The following is a 19,764-nucleotide window of genomic DNA, read 5'->3' as shown; positions in this document are numbered from 1 at the left end:
GCTGTAGGAACCCGAGAGTGAGGCTCTAATCCAGAAGCGGACTGGGAGGAATTCCCCGAGTCCCAGGAAGACCTCGTCCTGGACTCCTCGCACCTGTCACAGCCCACACCCACTCCATCGGCTCCGCTCCTGCGGAAGCATCCCAGGCCAGCCGTCCTCACCGCCAGGCCCATACCTGCGCAGCACGAGCCTCGCACCTGCGACCCTGCGACCACCGCTGCCCCCTACCGGCCGTTCTCCTGCCTGCACCCAGGGCGAACCTTCCAAAAGGAGACTCCTTCTCAGCCTGCTTAAACTTTCTTATCTCTCTTTGCTGAGGGACATTATCGCTCCTGTATCTCACTGGGCTCCCGATTTGTTTTTAACTTAAAAAAAAAAAAGTTTATTTATTTTTGAGGGAGAGAGAGAGAGAGAGAGAGAGCGCGCTCAGGGTGGGGGCAGAGAGAGGAGGACAGAGGATCCAAAAGCGGGCTTTGCATTGACAGGCTGACAGCAGCAAGCCGGACGCGGGGCTCGAACTCACGGACCGGGAGATCATGCCCTGAGCCCAAGTCGACGCTCAACCGACGGAACCACCCAGGCGCCCCAGCTTGTGCCCGTGATTTGTGAGCGGGCACTTTATTTTCTTCATTCTCTGTCCTGGAAGAGTGCTTGCTGTACGCAGTAGGCATTTAATTTGTGCATGCTGAATGAATACACCCTTCCCGGGCTCCCTCGCAAGGGCAGTCGAGGCTGAAGCGGCGCCTCCCCTGTGAGGTCTTTCCAGATCGCCCACGGCACTGCCCACCGCCCGTTCGTCAGGACGGAGAGCCGCCCTTGGAACGTGACCACCGAGGAAGTGGCTTTCGGCCAATTTACAGGGCCACCTGCGGCTGGCGGCCCCCGCGCGGAACCGTGCGGCGCCCACCCCTGTTGGGCCGCCCATCGGGACCCGAAACCACTCGAGCCCTCGCTGCTTTCAGCCGGCGGCCGCGGCTCAGGGACCCGGAGTTGGCCGGGAGCGCGCTCGGCGCTCAGCGGGTGTCTGCGGAGGCGCGCGCGCTCGCCCCCGCCCACCAGGGCCCCGCCCCGCCCGGCGCAGGCGCAGAAGCGGCCGCTCGCCCACGCTTCTTCCGGCTTCCCCAGCCTCGCGGCGGATTCGTCGCGATCGGCCCGCGGGACCGGCCTCGCAGGCTCGAAAAATTCAGCAGCAGCTCTGCCAGCGCGCGGGGAGCTCGTGCTCCGCGCTCTCAGTCTCTAGTCCGCGAACCGCTTGCGGAACTGGGCCTCGGCGACCGTGGGGAATCGGCGCGGGGCGGCAGCGGCGGGGCGGGCCTTGAGCACACCCTGGAGACTCCGAGATCGAGCGGGTGCGCGCTTCCCCGAGACACCCTCCCGCCCCGGAGACCCGTGCGCTCCCCGAGACCCGGGCCCACCCTGAGACCCCCCCCGTCCGTCCCCAGGCCCGTGCGCGCCCCGACAGCCCGTCTACCCTTAAGACCCTCGCCCACCCCGAGATCCCCTCCCGCCCCGGAGACCCATGCGCTCCCCGAGACTCGCCCCCCCACCTCCCCGCTTCGGGGACCCCTGCCCGCCGCGCCGTGACTTGGGCGCCGTGACGTGGGCTCCCGACACAGCTGTGAAGGGGGGTGTGGTACTGGCGGGTCGCTGGCGTGTTAGCTGGCCACCGGAGCCCGCTTAGACCCGGCTGGGTGAGGAGGCCCTAGGCTGTTGGAGACCCTCCTTGGTCCCCTGAGGCAGGCTTATCTAGGGCTGGGTCACTGGTGATGGACAGGTGCCTGCGTAACGGCACTCAATGCTGCAGGGGCGCCTGACCCGAAATACTACCTACAGATGGGATGGTTTCTGGGAAAGAAGGGGGTTTGGCAGACGGACAGTCTGTTAGTCGGACGGTCAGGCAGTTAGAAATGCTGCAACGCAGCTAGCCCCGGGTCTCAAGCTCAGCACTGTTAGCATTTGGGTTTGGATCACCCTCTGTCGTGGGTGCTGTCCTGCACACGTGGGCTGTGTAACCAGCATCCCCGGCCTCTGCCACCCGCTCACGAGATGCCAACAGCACCCCCACTTGTGGCCCTGGGGCACAGTGACCCTACTGTAGAGGGCATCATGGAGGCCCCAGCTATGAAACAGACTCTTGGTAGGAATGGTGACGGTGACGGATGCCGGAGGGGAGGATACTGCTGGGTGACAGCAGGGGTGAGGAGAGATGGGGTCCCCAGAAGCTTAACGAGAGGGGCCAGAGGGTCTGAGCGTATGTGAGATGTGACTGGCGCAGATGCCAGGGGCTCCTCGGCCTTCTCATGTGCTTCTCTGCGCCCCAGGATGGACCCAGCGCTCTCTGCAGTCCGGCTGACCGTGCGGGAAGCGATTCACACCCTTTCCTCTTGTGAGGATGGCGGCCGCGTCCTTTCCACCTTGGGGTCCCTGAGGCGGTATCTCAGCGGAGCGGAGAACCCAGCCCTTCCCGGGGAGCGGGAGGAGTTCGCCAGGGTGCACTTTTCCGCCCTCCTCAGGTGTCTAGTGGGCAGGCTGAGCCCAGGCTGGCTGGGGCTTCTGCCCGACGGCCAGGTGGAGGAGCTGTGGGCCAGCTTCTTCCTGGAGGGCCCGGCCGACCAGGCCTTCCTGGTGCTGATGGAGTCCGTCGAGGGTGCCGCCGGGTGAGTGGGGCAGGGGGGGGGCCCGATTCCGGGGCACTTGTAACGTCTGAGGCAGGGGCATGGCCGGAAGGGTTGCGAACCAGCAGGTTCTGTGAGAATTTGGTGTCCTGAAAGGTGCGGGAGGAGCAGAGCACCTGGACACCGAAAGCCGTTTGTTAACCTCCCTTGCGACGACGAGGCTCTTGCACTAGTAGGTCCCGCCGTGTTGGTGAAGGGAGGGGGCAGGAGCGTCCCCATCCCGGTGGCCTCGCCAGCGTCCGCGGGCCCTTGGCCTCACTTGTGGCTGTCAGCTCTGCAGCGAGGCCCCCGGGTGCTCCGGCAAACTCCGTGGGGAGGGGGGGGGGGGGGGCGGGACTCGCTCAAGGCGGTTCCCAGACTCAGGTGTCCGAGCACGGGACGGGCCTGTGGGGACGCGGCCTTCGTGCGGTGGCGAAGCTGGGTTTGAGCGGTTCCGGAGATAAGCGGCAAGCGCCCTGTGGCGCGGAGCGGGAGAGGAGGTGGCGTCGGTGACTCCATGGGGCCCGGCGGGCGCTCACGCCGCACCACTGGCTGGCTATTTGGCAGTGGGATATAGACCTTTTGTTTTCTTTTAATGTTTATTTAGCTCGAGAGAAAGAGAGCATGAGCAGGGGAGGGGCAGAGAGAGAGAGAATCCCAAGCGGGCCCCAGGCTGTCAGCACGGAGCCTGACGCGAGGCTCGATCCCACAAACCCTGGGATCATGACCTGAACGGAAATCAAGAGCCACCCAGGCGCCCCAGCGGCGGGATTTAAATGCTCGTTTTTTTAAGCGCTGATGACGCCATGGGACTACTGGCTTAGTGACGGCTGTGGCTCCCCCTCCGGGCGGGGGGCGCCGAGGGTGGGGGGCTCGCCGCTCCGCCCGCCCGTCACACCTGCTCTTGCCGCAGCCCGAGCTTCCGTCTGACGAAGGTGGCGCAGCTCCTGGCCAGGTTCCTGCGCGCGGGCAGGATGGCCGCTGTGATGGAGGGCCAGTGTCGCCAGGTGACGGAGCCGGCGTCCCCGCTGCTCCGGGAGACGCTCCTCGCCGAGGTGGTGGGCTTGCCCGAGCGCCTGGGCAACCGTCTGCAGCGGGAGAACCTGGACGCGTTCCTCCCCCAGAATTACTTCCCTCTGCTCGGCGAGGAGATGATGCGGGTGCTGCAGGCAGTGGTGGACTCCCTCCGAGGTGCGGGCCCCTCCGCGCCGTCCTTCCGGCCGGCTTCTCTGGCCACCGTCCCTTCCCTCCCCACCGCCCCCCCCCCCCCCCCCCGCCGTCCTTCCGGCCGGCTTCTCTGGCCACCGTCCCTTCCCTCCCCACCGCCGCCCCCCCCCCCCCCCCCGGCTTCTCACGGCCTCTGGGGACTCGGGATTCTCGGGGTGATGCCGTTGGCAGGTCAGATGTTGCCTCCTGTGTGGGGAGGTAGCGACCTGTACCCTGAGCTTCACCCACTCTTGGCTGTTGACCTCGGAGCTGGAGCTGACCTTGAATCCTTTAGCTCCCGGTTGGCCTGCCGGTGGAGCCGTCCGGATGGGGCTGCTCTCCGCGGGCCCTGGTGTCCACACCACCCTCTGCTCTCCCGCCACGGGGCAGCTCAGGGTCTCACCCCTGCACGTCCAGCATCCCACCGGCCAAGGCCGTGGAGTGGGTGCCACGCTCGGGCGCCACTAGAGGCCCTTCACGCGTGTGCTCACGTGGTCCCTGTGCCCGCCCCACAAGGGAGCCTCCGCCCCTGTAGATCGGGAGGGAGCCCACGGGTTCCATTGGGGCCCCTGCCAGGCCGTCCCTGCTCTGTGCTGGGGGGGAGTCGCCAGCGTGTCCTGAACGTGTGCAGAGCGACTGCGGGCCACGTCCGCTTCTCGGCTGGGTGGCTGCGTCCAGTTCGCCTTTTAGGGTCTCAGCCGCTCCCTTCAGGTGGCAGAGACCGCATTTGCGTCTGAGCGCGTCGTGACCGTCTCAGGGTGGCCACTTCCGGCGGGGCTGGGGCGCCATCCTCCCCTTGTCCCCGAGTCCTGTTTCCTCCCGCCCACCCGCCTCACGTGGCCTTTGGTGCCTCCCCCTCCCCGCGCCACCACACCGGTCCCCGCTCTGTGGGGTCATTGTGGCGATTAGGTGAGCAAGAGCGTGTGAGGCTTTTTGCAATTACTGTTGGCTTCCAGCTGTTGAGGTTCCAGTTGGAATCAGATCGAGAAAAACGGTGCTTTTACAGCACACAGACGCCTGTCTGGAAACGAGGTCTGTCCCCGCCTGGGCAGGTGTTGTCCCGTGGCCCTAACCATCGCCCTTCTTGAAAATCCCGCTTTCCCTCTTGCCGCAGGTGGCTGGGACTGCTCCGTCTCCTTCCTGTCGCAGGTGCTCGGGAAAGCCTGTGTCCGCGGGAGGCAGAGTGAGTGTTTCCTGTCCCGGGGGGGTCCGCAGCGCTGTCTGGGCGTCTCCCCCCGCTTCCCGTCGGCCCTCCCGGGAGGGGGAAGACAGCGGAGTTCCCTCGCCCGGGCCTGGCCCCGGGCGGGCTGATGTCCATCGCCCGGCCCCCCGGCCCCGGGCTCAGGGGCCCCCGTGTGCTTCCCTCAGAGGAGATGCTGGGCGTGCTGGTGCCGCGGCTGACGACGCTCACCCAGGGCAGCTGCCTCTGGCAGCGGGTCTGCTGGCGCCTGGTGGAGCGTGTGCCCGACCGGGCCGTGGAGGTGCTGCTGACGGGACTGGTGGAGGTCGCCGCAGGGTAAGGAGCCAGGAGGGCGGGCGGCGGCGCCCAAGCCTCTGGTTTGTGCGGTGAGGCCGTGGCGGACCAGCCCAGCCCTTCCCTTGGCTGTGGCCGAGGAGACGCCTTTCGCTACTCCCCACCCCCGGGGCTGCGCAGGCATGTGCGTGTGCGATGGCGCCCGCCGTCAGACGGCGTCCCCTGGCGCGAGTGCGTGAGGGTGGGTCCCGCCGGCTGTGTCTTCGGTTCTGAGCGCGGGTGTGTGCGTCCAGGGACCCGTGTTCTCTCTCTGAACCGTCTGAGGTCTCACCCCCCTCTGCTGCCGGCTGCTCAGTCCTTATTTGCAAAATCTTGTGAGGAAGGCATTCATCCCCTGCCATGCGCTTCTGGTCCCTCCCAGCTCGTCCTTGGTTTGTGGCTTTTACGAGGGGTCCACACCGCCCTGTAAGCGCGTCAGGCTGCGAGCCGATGGCTTCTCTGTCTTCCGGGCTGTGTCACGCTCCTGCCCTGAGGCCGTGGGTTGGTTTGCGTGGGTTTGCCTCTTCTGTTTCTGTTTTTTTGGTTCCTGCTGCCGTTCTTTTTTCTTTTTCTTTTCATCTTTACGACTTTGCGTAGAACGTGAAAGGGCCGAGGGAGGAAGGGCTGTATCCTCCCGTCTTTCCACACCGGCTGGAGGGTTTGCTGGGCTCTCACCCACGGAGGGGAGCAGGGATCCCACTGTACACCAGTCGTCTGCAAACTGCGGACTTTGGGCCAAACTCAGCCCACCGTGCGTTTTTACAACCGTTTTGTGGGTCCACAGCCGCGCTCGCTCACGCACACGCCCCTGGCTGCTTCTGGCTGCAGGAGTTCTGCGGAGACCGATGGGCCGTGAACATAGAGCTTTTGTTTTCTGGCCCTTCCCAGATAAGCCTGGCCACCCCTGCTCCTCTTGGGCAGAGCGGGGAAAGGACATCCTCTTGCACGGAGGCGCTGGGCTGTCCCAGGTTTCCACGTTACCGGGAGGAGAGCGAATCAGGACGGAGTCCGAGCTGAAGCGCAGGCCCCGGGCTCCCAGTGGTTAGCGCAGAGCTGGGGAGGGGTGCAGCTCGGACCTGTTGAGATCTGGGGTTCATGCTTTTCCCTCTCCCCCCGACTGTGCCTCACAGGCCTGAAGTCCTCTCACGGCTGCTGGGGAACCTGGTGATGAAAAATAAGAAGGCCCAGTTCGTGATGACCCGGAAACTTCTGTTCCTACAGTACCAGTACTCGGTGAGGGCGTGGGCCGAGGGCCACCCTGGGGGCCCAGGAGAAGTGACCGTAGCAGGTGCAGCTGAGCTCGGTTGTCCGGGAAACTCCGCGGACCCTCAGCCCAGAGCCGTTTGTGCTCTGGGAGCCTGGGCAGACGGGTCTTAGCCCAGCAGGTGGGCAGCTGGCGTCTGCCGACAGACAGTGACAGGATGCCTGGCTTCTGTCACAGACGCCCATGCTGCAGAGCCTGCTGGGGTACCTGGCCACGGACAGCCAACGGCGCCCGCTCCTCGTACAGGTAAGCGCGGTCTGGTCCTCTGTCTTGGGTGTTCTGGGACCACCTTCTGGTGGGAGAGGGAGAACGTTCCCGCCTGGAACAGAGGACGCTGGCAAGCACGGGGGCACCAAGGCCCGTGCGTTCCCGCGCTGTGGTGGGGAGGCCGGTGCGGCTGTGTAACCGGGCCGCGCCACCCGCCAGGCACTGAAGGGGCTCCTGGAGACGTGGGGCAGCTGCAGTGCCGTCCGCCACGCGCCTCTGGCGCAGCAGTGCTACATTAGCAAGGCCGTCCTCATCTGCTTGGCGCTCCTGGGGGAGGCGGAGCTCCAGGACAGCCGAGACGGTGAGTGGGCCACGCGGACACTGTCCCCACCCCGTCCCTGCCCGTCCCCGCCAGCCCCCCGTGCTCACTGTGCAGAGCTGTCCCCTCCTGTCCCCTCCTGTCCCCGCCCGTCCCTACTGGCCCCCCAGTGCTCACTGTGGGCTTGGTGCTTCCAGAGCTGCTGACTAGCCTGATGGCGGGGGTGAAGAGTCGCCTGGACAGCAGCCTGCCCGTTGTGCGCCGTCTGGGCATGATCGTGGCCGAGGTGGCCAGCGCCCGGCTCCACCCTGAGGGGCCACCCCTGAAGTTCCAGGTGAGCAAGGGCCGCGCCCTGTGTTTCCCTCCCTGGTATCCCCTTGCCTTCTGGGGTCCAGGCCCACGAACCTTCTGCGTGTTGACCCCTCAGCGGTGCCTGAACAGATGCCCCGGGTGGATTCCGGAGGTGTTTGGAAGCGATCTCTCTGGCGTCCCCTCCCCTCCGTTGCTGAGCCCCTGGGATGTCCTCCTGGGTGGGGGTGGGGGGGAGAGCAACCCCTCAGGAGGGTGGGCTCCTGAGCCCGTGCACCCAGCGCCGCCCACTGCCACGTGGACACTTGGCAAGTGGGGCAAGTGGGGGGTGGTGGCGGGCGCTCCCCATGACTCGCTTCAGCCCGTGTGCGTTGCAGTACGAGGAAGACGAGCTGAGCCGTGAGATGCTGGCCCTGGCAGCCCCCCGGCCTGCGGCCGACAGCCCCTTGGAGGCGAGGTGAGGGCTTCCTGCCCCCGGTCTCCACCCCAAGCTGGGCAGGCCCGGTTCCTGCTGCTCCCTTACCTCGTCGTCTTGGACTCGTTGCTGAGACAGAAGCCGAGAAGCGCAGGGTGGGGGCCGGGAGAGCATTTCCCTGGGGAAGGTGGGTTCCGGGGCCAGAAGCTTGTGTGGGGCCTCCCCGACGGGTTCCTTCTTTGTTCCCCACAGCCCTGTCGTCACTCCAGAGGCTGCAGAGACCCCCGGCAGAGGGAGCGTGGACGGTGGCGTCCCCCAGGCCCTGCCGGAAGGCTCAGGCTCTGACCTGGACAGGTAGGGGGAGGCCTTGGGTAGAAACTACAGAGGTGGGGGAGCAGTCCCGCGCTGGCCTCAGAGCCGTGCATGAGCGTGGGAGTGGATGGCCCACGCTGTCTGGAGGCCACGGGTCGGCCACGCGGCCGCCCTCTCTCCGAGTGCCCTCCCATAGGAAAGTCTGCTGTTCCTGAGGTGCAAGGACTTGGGGTGAATTCCCGGGACTCAGGAGCACGGCCTGTCTGCCTATTGCCTGCTCCCGGGTGACGGGCAGGCCCCACTGGTCTCTGTTGCTTCCCCAGTGACGATGAGTTTGTCCCCTATGACATGTCGGGGGACCAAGAGCTAAAGAGGAGCAAGGCGCCCACCTACGTTCGGGACTGCGTGGAAGGTGGGTCTCTTCCCTGGCGGGAGGCCCCTCCAAGCGCCTGCCCTGGGGTGGCTGAGCCGTGGGAACCCTGCGTGTCCCGGGACTCGGCTGCCTCTGCCCAGCGTCCAGACCCTGGCTGCCGGCTCTGCCTCTGCAAGGTCAGGGCTGGGGACCAGTGCAGGCCCGTGTGCGTTCTGTGCAGCCCTGACCTCGTCCGAGGATTGGGAGCGCTGGGAGGCGGCCCTGCGGGCCCTCGAGGCATTGGTCATCAGGAACCCGGCTGCTGCACGCGAGGTGAGTGGGGCAGGGACGTCGGGGAGGGGTGTGTGTCTGCCTAGGAGGCCCGTGGCAGGGATGGGGAGGTGGAGGGCTGTGGGGGCCCAGGGCCACGGGGCCTGAGGCACGCCGACCCCTGCGCACAGGTGAGTGTGGAGCTGGCCAAGGTGCTGCTGCACCTGGAGGAGAAGACGAGCGTGGAGGGCTTTGAGGGGCTGCGCCAGAGAGCCCTTGTGGCCGTCGTGGTCACAGACCCGGCCCCGGTGAGTCCCCGTCCCGCCGCCCAGTCAGCGTCTGCGTTGGGGCCCTGCCTCCGGGTGGCGTCCACAGCGGCCTCTCGTGTGCCTGGCTCAGGTAGCAGAGTATCTGACCTCGCAATTCTACGCCCTCAACTTCAGCCTCCGACAGCGCATGGACATTCTGGATGTAAGTGCCCCGGGGCCCTGCGTCCCACCTGTCACGCCCAAGCTGCCCTCACGAGGGCCAGGCCTGGCACAGTGCCCTGCCGAAAGCTCCACGGTCAGGACCAGAGGCCTCCCCAAGTCCCCCGTGGCCGGACCCAGGGGCTGAGACTGGCAGCTGCCTGGTGTTTTCTGGGCAGCGCACAGGATTCAGAAGGGGCTGTGTCCTTCATCTGAGACAGAAGCTTTATTGAGACAGAATTCCCACGCGGTACAGTTCCCCATCTTAAGACAAACAAAATGTGGTCTGTGCACATGTTGGGATGTTACTTGGGCCTCGCAGAGGAGGGACGTGGTAACCTGCCACAACGTGGATGAACCAGAGGACCCTGTAGGATTCCACTTGCGTGAGGTCCCTGGGCCGTCAGAATCAGAGAGACTGAAGTAGATGGCGGGGAGGGCGCGTCGCAGGGGAAAGGGCTGCGTCTGGGAAGACGGAGTCTTGTAACGATGGTGGCGACGGCCATACGATGTGCACGCGCCCGCTGCCGCTGAGCTGCGCGCGCACGGCTGTCAAGACGGCAAGCGTGACGCTGTGTGTCTCATGAGATGGCGCTGAACAGTCACCACCTCCGTGCTTGCGGTTCAGGGGCATCTGGTATGTTGACGGTTCAGTGTCCTGTGCCACCCTCAGAGGAACAGCCCTTAGCACGCACTGCCCGGCCGGGCGCCTGCAGCCACCAGGCTGCTGTCCGTGGCCCCGCCTGTTCCAGGGCTCCAGGCATGTGACGGCGCAGGCCTGTTCCGGGGCCCACCTGTGTGCAGGCGGCTGGGCAGCAGGTTGGCGAGGCTCTGGAACCGCAGGAGCTCCGGGCACAGGAGCGGGGCCGCCTTTCCCTTCTGTCCCCCACAAAGTGAAGCGATCCTGGGGTAGCCGGAACTGACTTTCTGTGCAGTCCCCAGAATGTTCCCCGGCGCAGCCTGTGACGGCCGATGGTGCCGACGGGCACTCGGTTTACCTCGGGTTTGAGAAGATGCCACTCCTCCCTAGAACAAGGACCGCTGCCCTGGGTCTCCCGCTCCTCTAGGTCCTGACTCTGGCCGCCCAGGAGCTGTCTCGGCCTGGCCGCCAGCCCAAGGCCCCCCAGTGTGACCCCCGGGGCCCCGCCCCCCCGCCCGGCAGTGCCGTGGCTCCCGCCTGGCGCGCAGTCGTGGAGGAGCGGATCAGAAACAAGACCCGGCGGTTCTCGCAGGTCAGCCGGCCCGGACTCAGGTCCTGGTGGGGGACGGGGCGGCACCGACGCTGCTGTTGTGTGGAGGGAGGGCGGTGGGTACAAACTGCATGTCGGGACACGTGCCTTAGGGCATCAGAGCCGCGTGGCTTTAATATGCGGGTGCGAAAAAAGCCCCGGAATTCTGCGTCAGCAAGAAACGGCCTGTATGTGCCGTGTCCACGTGGGCCGGGGCTGTGACGGGGGTGCGTACAGGACAGTGAAGGGACGCGGCACCTGTGCGCACCATGTTTGCAGGGCTCTGCCAGGCGGGGACGGGACGCTGGCGCCAACCAGTTCAGCTCGGTGGCTGGCTACTTCTTCTTCCCACTCATTCAGCACTTTGACAGGTGAGCAGGAGGCCTGGACGCCCTCGAGTACCAGAGGCTTCCCAGGATGGGGTCTGTGGTGGGGTTTGGGCAGCAGCAAGGTCACCACCTGGCTTTCGGTCCTTCGTAGCTTAAATGGCAAAGCGAGGGCGTCAGGATCTGCGGTGTCCGTCACGGATGGCGGGTTGCTGGCGGGTTCCCGGTGGGCGGGGCCGGAGCCTCGCCGTGGAGCCTTGATGCTCCACGCGCTGTGTGTCTGTCCGACGCCTTCTCCTCATGGCTGTGGGAGCCACACGGGGACGGGCGGTGAGGGGGCGCCTCCAGGGCGCTGGCTGTCCCTTGGTGGCCCAGGGGTTGGAGAATGAGCCCCGACCACGCGTCCTGTACACACACACCTGATGCTCTTGTAGACCGCTGGTGACCTTCGACCTTTTGGGAGAAGACCAGCTGGTTCTCGGGAGATTGGCCCACACCTTGGGGGCCCTGATGTACCTGGCTGTGAACACTACGGTGAGTGGGAGGCGGAGCCGGTGGCTGTCCTCCCGGTGGGCCTCCCCTTGGCCCTGGGGCTGGGTTGTTGGGACCCACCTTTGGGTGCCAGGACCCCTGCCCACTGGCCTCTGCTGTTTCAGGTGGCTGTGACCATGGGCAAGGCCCTCCTGGAGTTCGTGTGGACCCTTCGCTTCCACAGTGACGCGTGAGTGGCCGTGTGGCTGAGGAAAGTGGTTCCACGTGGACGTGGAGGCGGGGCTCCCAGGACAGCAGGAGGTGTGGGGGGCGACTCCCGTGGGCGTGGCCGAGAGGCGGGGCGGCCTGGTGTTTCCCAAGCACAAAGGGGCGGGGTGGCTGGAGCGTGCGTTGCTTGCCCGTGGGTCTGCTGTAACGCGGAGAGGCGGGGTCTCCCTGGCCTGGGCTCCGTCGGCGCTCAGAGTCCCGGCCTGGCTTGGCAGCTACGTGCGCCGGGGCCTGCTGTCCGCGGTCTCCTCCGTCCTCCTCAGTGTTCCGGCCGAGCGACTGCTGGCAGACCTGCCAGACGAGCTGCTGGAAACCCGATCCTGGCTGGCGGGTGAGTGCCAGGCCCCAGCTGCATGGGCGAGGCGGGTGGTTGGAGGCTGGTGCAGTGGCCATCGGGGCACGGGGCGGCGCAGAGGCCCCAGGACCGTCACATCCCCCCCGTCTGTGCACGAAATGGTCCCTGGTGGGGGGGTGGGGACTCAGCTGCTGTCGAGTCACTTTGGGGAGGTCCTGCAGGAGGACCCAAGAGAAGGTGCCCCAATGTGGGAGACGGTGTGTTTGTTCTGGAAAATTCTGTGTCTTCTGTAAGGTCACAAGAGCCATGCAGGAGGCACATTACCTCACCAGACTCGCCAACTAACTTGGATAAACTTTCCTCCCTGCACCCTCCCCCCCACCCCTCGCCAGTGTTCTCGTTGAAAAGTGTTGGAGCACACGTGACCTCCTGCCCGTAGGCACCTGTGTTGCCCACTCACCGGTGTCCACCCGGGGCTCCAAGCCGGGAGTAGACACTCTGACGTGGCGCCACGCTCGGGGGCCCGGGGTTCAGGCGGGGCCCCTCTTGTCGCGTCAGTTAGTTTGCAGAGCACCCTTGGGCTTTGTCCGATCACGCGTGTGTCCGGTCGGCTCTGGGTCCTCGGGCCCTGTGCCACAGGCGTGTGGCGTCCCGCTTCCCGGGACCGGTGGCCTCCCCACGGAGACGGTGGTGTCCGCTCCATCCTGCTGCCTCCCTGTCGCCGGCCGCTGGCTGGGCGCCCAGCCCCAGGGAGAGTGGGGTGCTGCCCCCGCACACGGCCAGGCCCCACCAGGCCCTGTGGGGGCTTGTATGGGATGACTCCCTAAGAGGAAACAAGGGCTGGCCTGCCCGGCTGTGGGCGCCGCCGATGTCCTGCTCTATTTTCGTCTTTGGCAGATGTGGCTGACCGGGACGCGGACGAGGACTGCAGGATGCTGGCTGTGAAAGCCCTGCTGCTTCTGGAGAAACTCAGAGACCGACTGCTCCCCCTCGCTTCTCCTTAGTCCTCGCTGGAGAGGGAGGCCCGCCCCGCCAGCAGCCCGCGGGAGGGCCTCTGGCCCTGCGTCCATGGACGGGGCCACCTGAACATGGCAGGAGGGGGGTCCCGAAGAGGGAGGGAGCCGCTGGGGCCCCTATGGGCTGATTCTCAGCCTGTCCCCAAGCCCGTTCCTCACCTGAACGCAGAAGACTTTAAACAGCAACAAAGTGGAAGAATAAAAAGGAGCCAGAGGTGTTCAAACCCATTCCTCTTGGCTCTGACTGCTCAGGCAGGGTCCGCGGTGCCTTGATGTCCCTCCGAAGGGGGACACGGTTCTGGCAGCTGGTGACGAGCTGGGGGTGGGAGACCCCAAGGTCCCCCTCCCTGCACGGACATGTCGTGGGGCCAGCCCTTCACGGTGGGGGCTGGTGATGGGACACGCCCACGTGGACAGAGACACCAGGCTGCCTCGTGCAGAGAACTGCACCCCCCCCCCCAACCCGTGCTGGCCACCCCTATGTCTGTTCCAGTGGACACTGGGCCCCATGGTCAGGGATGGCGTGTCCTGCCAGGAGCCGTGAGACGTGCTCTCCTGGAACTCGCCTGGGTGTTGGGACGAGGCGCAGTGAACACGCTAATATCTGCAGTCCATCGAGTTCCACAAGGTTTTTAGGCTTTACAGACTATGCTGGGGAGACGGTCCTGGAGAAGAGGAACCAAGTCCCTGGGCAGGAAAGGGACCTCAAGGCCCCTTCTGAGCAGGACAGCCGGTGCCCTGGGGTGTCAGACACAGCTGTCATTTCAACGAGAAAGTCAGGCTCTTGCCATGAACCCTGGCAGGTTCTGGGGGAGCAGCAGCGGCTGTCAGGGCTCGCTATCCTCTTCCTCCTCCTGCACCTCCTCATCTGCCTCTCTGCGGTCGTCGACGCTGTTGTGGTGGACCCGCCCGGACATGGCGCGCATCACAGGGAGGCCCAGGCCCCGGTGCACGGCGTCCACGGTCTGCTGGCTCACGTAGTACGACATGTTGGCGGAGGGCACTTTCTTCCGCATCTCCTCCAGATACCTGTATGCCTGGGTGGGGACAGCCGTTACCGGGTTAGTCCACAGCGAGAACCAGGGGAGCCACCCCCTCAGTCCGGGGCACGGAGCTTCCTGGGCACCCGCCCCAGGTGGTGAGGGACACCTTCCCAACAGGGCAGTTGTCTGTGACTGCACGGCCTTTCCAAGGTGTCCGACTTTAAGCCTCTGTCAATGCTGTCAGCTGTGATCAGCACTCCCGGCTGAACAGGTCCAGCCAGCTGCCCCGGAGAGTCCCGTGAGCGGCCTGTGCTCAAGGACCCACACTTGTCCACATGTGCCCAGGCCCGCCACTCGCCTGCTGTGCCTGCTTACATCTGCCTACACCTGTCCCCCCTTCCACACGTGCCAACGCCTGCCCCACACCTGCCCTCACCTGCCCATGCCTGCTCACATCTGCCCAGGCCTGCCTGCACCTGCTGACACCTGCTGCACCCACAGGGAGGGCCACACACAAGAATGAGGGGAGGAACAGGGTCCCATGTGGCTTCTAAGGCCCACTCCCAAGGTACACTTCATATCAGCTCAGATGTGATCAAAATTTCTAGGAGCTTTAAAACTGTTTATGGGAAAGATCAGATCTTAATTTTTTTTTTTTAAGTGTATTTTGAGGGGCACCTGGGTGGCTCAGTCAGTTGGGTGTCTGACTTTGGATCAGGTCATGATCAGGCTCATGAGTTCTAGCCCCATGTCGGGCTCTGCGCTGACATCACAGCGCCTGGAGCCTGTTTTGGATTCTGTGTCTCCCTCTCTCTCTGCCCCTCCCTTGCTTGCTCTCTCTCTCTCAAATAAACATTTAAAAAATAAATAAAGTGTATTTTTAGAGAGAGAGAGAGCACACACGTGTGTGAGCGGGGGAAGGGGAGAAAGAGAATCCCAAGCAGGCTCCACACTGTCCACAAAGACCCCGACACTGAGTTTGATCTCATGAACTGTGAGATCATGACCTGAGCTAAAATCAAGGGCCAGACGCTTAACTGACTGAGCCAACCAGGTTCTCTAGATCTTAGTATTCTTTTTTTTTAATGTTTGCTTTGGGCGGGGGGAGGGGCAGAGAGAGGGGGACAGAGGATCTGAAGCGGGCTCTGCACTGAGAGCAGAGAGCCCGACATGGGGCTCAAAGTCACAAACCATGAGATCATGATCTGAGCTGAAGTCAGATGCTCAACTGGTTGGGTCACTCAGGTGCCCTTAATCTTAGCATTTCTTAAAGATGATAAATTTCCTGAGCAATTTTATTTTGAGCAGACAGAACCAAGATATAAAAAGTAAGAGAGAAAGATGAAAGTAGAACGGTGAGCCATGAGTGTTGGAAGGACGGAGGATGGGCAGAATGCAAGCCCTCCGGCATTCTCAAGCGAGGTGGGGGGACACCCGCACAGGAAGAGATTTCCTGAGAATGTGTCCACTGCCTGTGTGACCCAGGCACCATGCAGGGCTCACGGGACACAAGCACAAGGCAGGCCAAGGCCAATGCCAGGGCTCTGAGCTTCGGGAGCGAGGGGAATTGAGGGCGTGCCCCCCCGGGGTGGGGTCTGCCAGAGACCGCAGGGCTGCACTGTGGCCCAGGGGGGTCACCCTCCGTGTGCACAGCTGGTGTCGGCACGGGCAAGGAAGCAGTTTCCAGAAGGCAGGCACGGTCACCAGACACAGCTGAAGGGTGACAAAGACAGAAGTGCTCCTGGATGTCCTGGCCACTAAAGACACTGACCAGGGTCAGGGGCCTTAGGGTTGGGCTCCGACGTGGTGACGAGGTGAGTGCGAGGGAGCATGGGAGACACCAGAGCAGTGACAGGGGCCTTCTTTCCCTGCCCGGAGGAGACCTAGGCCTGTCCACCTCACCACTCATGTTTATTTCTTCTAAGTTAAGGTTGCTAAGTCCCACAGGCTCCAAACAAGGGCCACTGTGGGAAGCTGAATGTCACATAGAAAACCCACCCTCACTGACTCGAAGAACCAGAACCAGAACTGAGGTCAACTGCAGCAGCCAGAAGTGAGGAGACGTCAGAAGACAATCACCGAGGGGAGCCCACACCCTGAGCATGAACGTGGCTCTCTGGTCAACCTAGCTAGCACATGCTGCATGTGGTGGGGACAGGGGCTGACATCAAGCCCAGCCCCAGGTGATGTGCTGAGCATAGAGGCTCTTGTTGCTACCTGCAATGCTGGAAGGAAGGAAGGGAAGGAGAGGGAGGAAGGGAGGGAGGGAGGGAGGGAAGAAGGGAGGGAGGGAGGAAGGAAAGGAAGGAAGGAAAGGAAGGAAGGAAGGAAGGAAGGAAGGAAGGAAGGAAGGAAGGAAAGGAAAGGAAGGATGGAAGGAAAGGAAGGAAGGAAGGAAGGAACCTAAAAAATCCAGAGTCTCTATGGTGGTTTATCCATAACGTCCAGGAACTGCTAGACGTAAGGAACAACAACAAGATGTGACCAAACTCGAGAGAAAAGACAAGGGAACTAACTCGATGTGATCCAGAAGCTACTAGTGGGGAAAATTATAACAGCAGGTGTAATACAGGCCCAGGAGCAACATCAGAGTACTGAACAGGCCTGGTAAACTTGAAGCAACAGTAAAAGCCACCACCAAAAATGAAAACCAGAGAAAATTCTGGAAAAAAAAGAGGACCATCAGTTGAAGCAGGGGATAGTATACACAGATCATTGCAGTTCCGTAAGGAGAGGAGAGAGGGACAGGAGGGAATTTCCCCCAGACAGGGAGAAAACACTAGAGGTCACACGCTGGTAAAGGAAAGGTCCCCAGAATTCATAAGGGCCACAAGCAACGTTGAGAAGACAGACCCCCAACAAACTGACAGGGGAGGATTTGGGCACTTGGAGGAGGAGACGAACCTATGAGCAGCTGCGCGACACCGGTGGTCAGAGAGAGAGGGGCACTGAAACCACCATGAGCTACCGCGACGCACCCACCAGGACGGTGGAAGTGAAAGACGGGTCGTACCGAACGTGCGCGGAGACGAGGCACAGCTTTGGAGGTCGTGAGCAAAAGTGGCCGCTCGCGCATAGAATACCGCCTTTACTTGTAAACGTGACTGCAGGTAAGCGTGGCTACTCAGACTCGGGTTCGTGGCAGACTGTCTCAAAAAGGAACCAAGGGGCCACCACATCAAGGAAAAGAGGAACAGGCAAGAGTTTTGCCAAGGATAAAATCTGAGCTTTCAAACGGAAGGATTTCAGAAACCTTGCGTATCGGCCACCACGAGCCGGACGTCTTCCCGATGCCGTATTTTCTGACGAGGCTGGTGGTGATTTCTGCAAATATGGTGTTCTGATACGTATAATGAAACGTGTCAACATCTTCCAACTCCGCAAACAACATGATGTCATAAAACGATGTGTGTGTAAAAGATCTGAGACAGACCATCGAGTTTTAAACGTGACAGAATACAACAGCATTCCAACATCGCAACTAACTTTTGAGGATTGCCACCTGGGGCGCCTAGGTGGCTCAGCTGACTTCAGGTCAGGTCATGATCTCATAGTTCGTGAGTTCGAGCCCCACATTGGGCTCTCTGCTCTCAGCACAGAGCCTGCTTCAAATCCTCTGTCCTCAAAAATAAATAAACATTAAAAAAAAAAGAATTACCACTTGTTGACTTGTGGCGCAGCATCAAAGGTGGCCTGCACGTGTCTGAAGAGGCCCCTTCGCCTACGTATTGCTGTGAGGCTACATTTTCTTCATATATTTCAGCTAAGAAAAACCCTATTTCACCAAGTTGAGTGCAAAAGCAGAAATTGATCCCATCGGATTTAGCTGGACGAGAGATTTGGAGAAATGTAACATAGTGCTACTTTCCTCACTCAATTTGTTTCGCAAAATATAAAAAATATAAAATTGCTTCAATGAAAATGTTACTTATGTTAACATATCACGGGTTTAAGTGAATTAACAAATATTTTTACATTAGTTTTATTGGGTAATAGTAAATACTGGTAGGTGCGCCCCACACAGACCAATGGTCTTTGGGTCCTCAATAACTTTCCTAGTGCAAAGGGGTCCAGACACCAAAATGTCTGAGAAGTGCTCTGCTAAAATGAATTACCGAAACCCTTCCGCAAAGAAAGCTCCAGGCCAGGTGGGTTCAGGTAGGCATTCTATCAAGGAAGGAAGAAATCACAGCAATCTTACATAAACTCTTCTGGAAAATACGGGAGGTGGGCATGCTCCCCAGTGCATTTTATAAGGCTAGAATAACCTTGAAACCAACCGTGAAAAAGACACTACAAAAAGGAAGAAGTCTGGCAGTTTCTTAAAACGTTAAACACACACTTACCACACAACCCCACCATCCCAGCCCTGGGCATCTACCCGAGTGTCTGCGAACCGAGCGGGGAGGGCAGGGCGCCTGCGATTCTCAGAGCGCTCAGAAAAATACCCATGTTAGGTAGAAAATAGAAATTTGAAAACACACACGTAAAAGGGGTAAGTAAATGTAGCAAAATTTTTAAACCTGCCAAATCTGATGAAGGGTTATGTGTGGGTTCTCTTATTCTTGTAATTCTCAGTTTGAAATTATTCCAAATAAAAAAGGCTGAAAAATCAAACACAGGAGAAACACCTGCGGCTCAGAGGGCGGGGACGGCCGCGAAGCGGAGCCCGCCCCCTTCCCCGGAAGCCCCGCCCCCGCGCCGCCTCACCGCCTGGAACTCCTCCGTCTGCAGGTAGTGCTGCACCAGGAAGCTGTAGACGTCCCCGACGCGGACGCTGCTGTCCAGCTCGGGCTCCTCCAGGAGCAGCTCACACTGCTTGACCGCCTCCTTAGGGTCCTCGGCATATGTCCTGCCCAGAGCAGGAACACGGCCGGGGTCAGGGGACAGGGGTCAGAGCAGCCTCCCCACCTGAATGAGGAGCTCCTGGAGTCGGCGGCGCGAAACTTTTGTGAAGTTAATTCCCATGAATTAAACTGATTCATTACTGAGTTCATTCATAAACTCACCGATTCGTTGAATGGAAACTCGGGCTAGCTCGCACTCCTGCTACCGTGCTACACTCAGCTTGTCACCCCAATCCCTGCCGGCCCACCAGTCTGGAAGGGGACTCTGATGCAGGGGGATGCAGGGCGCCCTGCCCGAGGAGGTCAGGCAGGGGGTGAGCACCAGCGAAGACCAGCGCAGCGGCGCGCTGGACACGACACGCTGGGGTCCGGGGTCCGTCGCGGAACAGGGGTGGTGTAAGCGGCGGGGGGACCAGGAAGGAGCTCCAGGGTGCCCTGCTCCTTGCTTCCCAATGTCCTGCTCTCTCCCTCCCGCAGCCCAGGCGTAGCAGATATTCCAGAACTTACGTATCCAAGCAGGGAGCCCCACTTTGTACAAGGGTTCAAAATATTTTTGCAACTTTTCTTTTAAAAGCCTGTTCCCAGGTGAGGAAAAGGCTTGTACTGGTTCAGGGATAAGCCGAGCCCTGCTGCCCACATAGCAGGCTCCTGGCAAAGCCGGGTGGGTTGCCAGGAGATAAAAACTGGCATCATGTCCGAATTTGCATGGTCTCTCCTAAAAACAGCAACAACCTGCTCCTTGCAAGCGCCCTTCAAACTGTCCCCGCACCCCTGGGTGCTGTGGTGGCCCGCCGGCTCCCAACCATTAAGCTGGAGCCCCGCACACACTTTAGAAGGCCCCGGGCTCCCCTCACACACATGCTCTCCTGACCCACATCTGCCTCACTGCCCCCACCCCAGACTTCTCTGTTTTTTTCTGGAACTGGCCTGGGAATGCACCTAGGTTTGAGAATTCCCCAGGAGGAGCTTAGTGTGAAGGACGCAACATGACGTCCATGCATCCCACCCAGGGCTCACGGGG

General features: G+C 61.9%; 2 protein-coding genes across 10 annotated transcripts in view; one reads left to right on the top strand and one right to left on the bottom strand.

The window, feature by feature from the left end:
* Positions 1-1,077: 1,077 nt before the first annotated feature.
* On the top strand, positions 1,078-13,141 carry TELO2 (telomere maintenance 2). Its single transcript, XM_060648023.3, has 21 exons — positions 1,078-1,349; positions 2,322-2,657; positions 3,568-3,845; positions 4,975-5,043; positions 5,229-5,376; positions 6,504-6,606; positions 6,815-6,883; positions 7,064-7,205; positions 7,361-7,497; positions 7,850-7,929; positions 8,140-8,241; positions 8,523-8,611; positions 8,793-8,884; positions 9,013-9,129; positions 9,221-9,292; positions 10,356-10,520; positions 10,797-10,888; positions 11,278-11,377; positions 11,500-11,564; positions 11,818-11,933; positions 12,795-13,141. Exons 2-21 carry the CDS (start codon positions 2,323-2,325, stop codon positions 12,899-12,901), a joined length of 2,478 nt encoding a protein of 825 aa, XP_060504006.2. The 5' UTR covers positions 1,078-1,349; position 2,322; the 3' UTR covers positions 12,902-13,141.
* Positions 13,142-13,527: 386 nt separating this feature from the next.
* Positions 13,528-19,764, bottom strand: part of IFT140 (intraflagellar transport 140) — a 75,322-nt gene continuing 69,085 nt past the window's right edge. For 8 of the 9 annotated variants that reach the window (XM_081791763.1, XM_081791760.1, XM_081791762.1 and 5 more), the window contains 2 exons: positions 18,607-18,748; positions 13,528-13,950 (listed from right to left, as the gene is read on the bottom strand). In XM_081791763.1, coding sequence (XP_081647889.1) covers positions 13,741-13,950; positions 18,607-18,748 — 352 coding nt within the window. In that variant the 3' untranslated portion in view covers positions 13,528-13,740. Of the gene's footprint in view, positions 13,951-18,242; positions 18,501-18,606; positions 18,749-19,764 lie in introns of all 9 variants that reach the window. The other variant, XR_014136372.1, reaches the window with a different exon arrangement.

Source organism: Panthera onca, chromosome E3, assembly GCF_046562875.1.
Source record: "Panthera onca isolate mPanOnc1 chromosome E3, mPanOnc1 haplotype 2, whole genome shotgun sequence".
Lineage (NCBI taxonomy): Eukaryota > Metazoa > Chordata > Mammalia > Carnivora > Felidae > Panthera > Panthera onca.
Note: the sequence above shows the minus strand (reverse complement) of the source record. Positions and strands in the feature narration are given on the sequence as shown.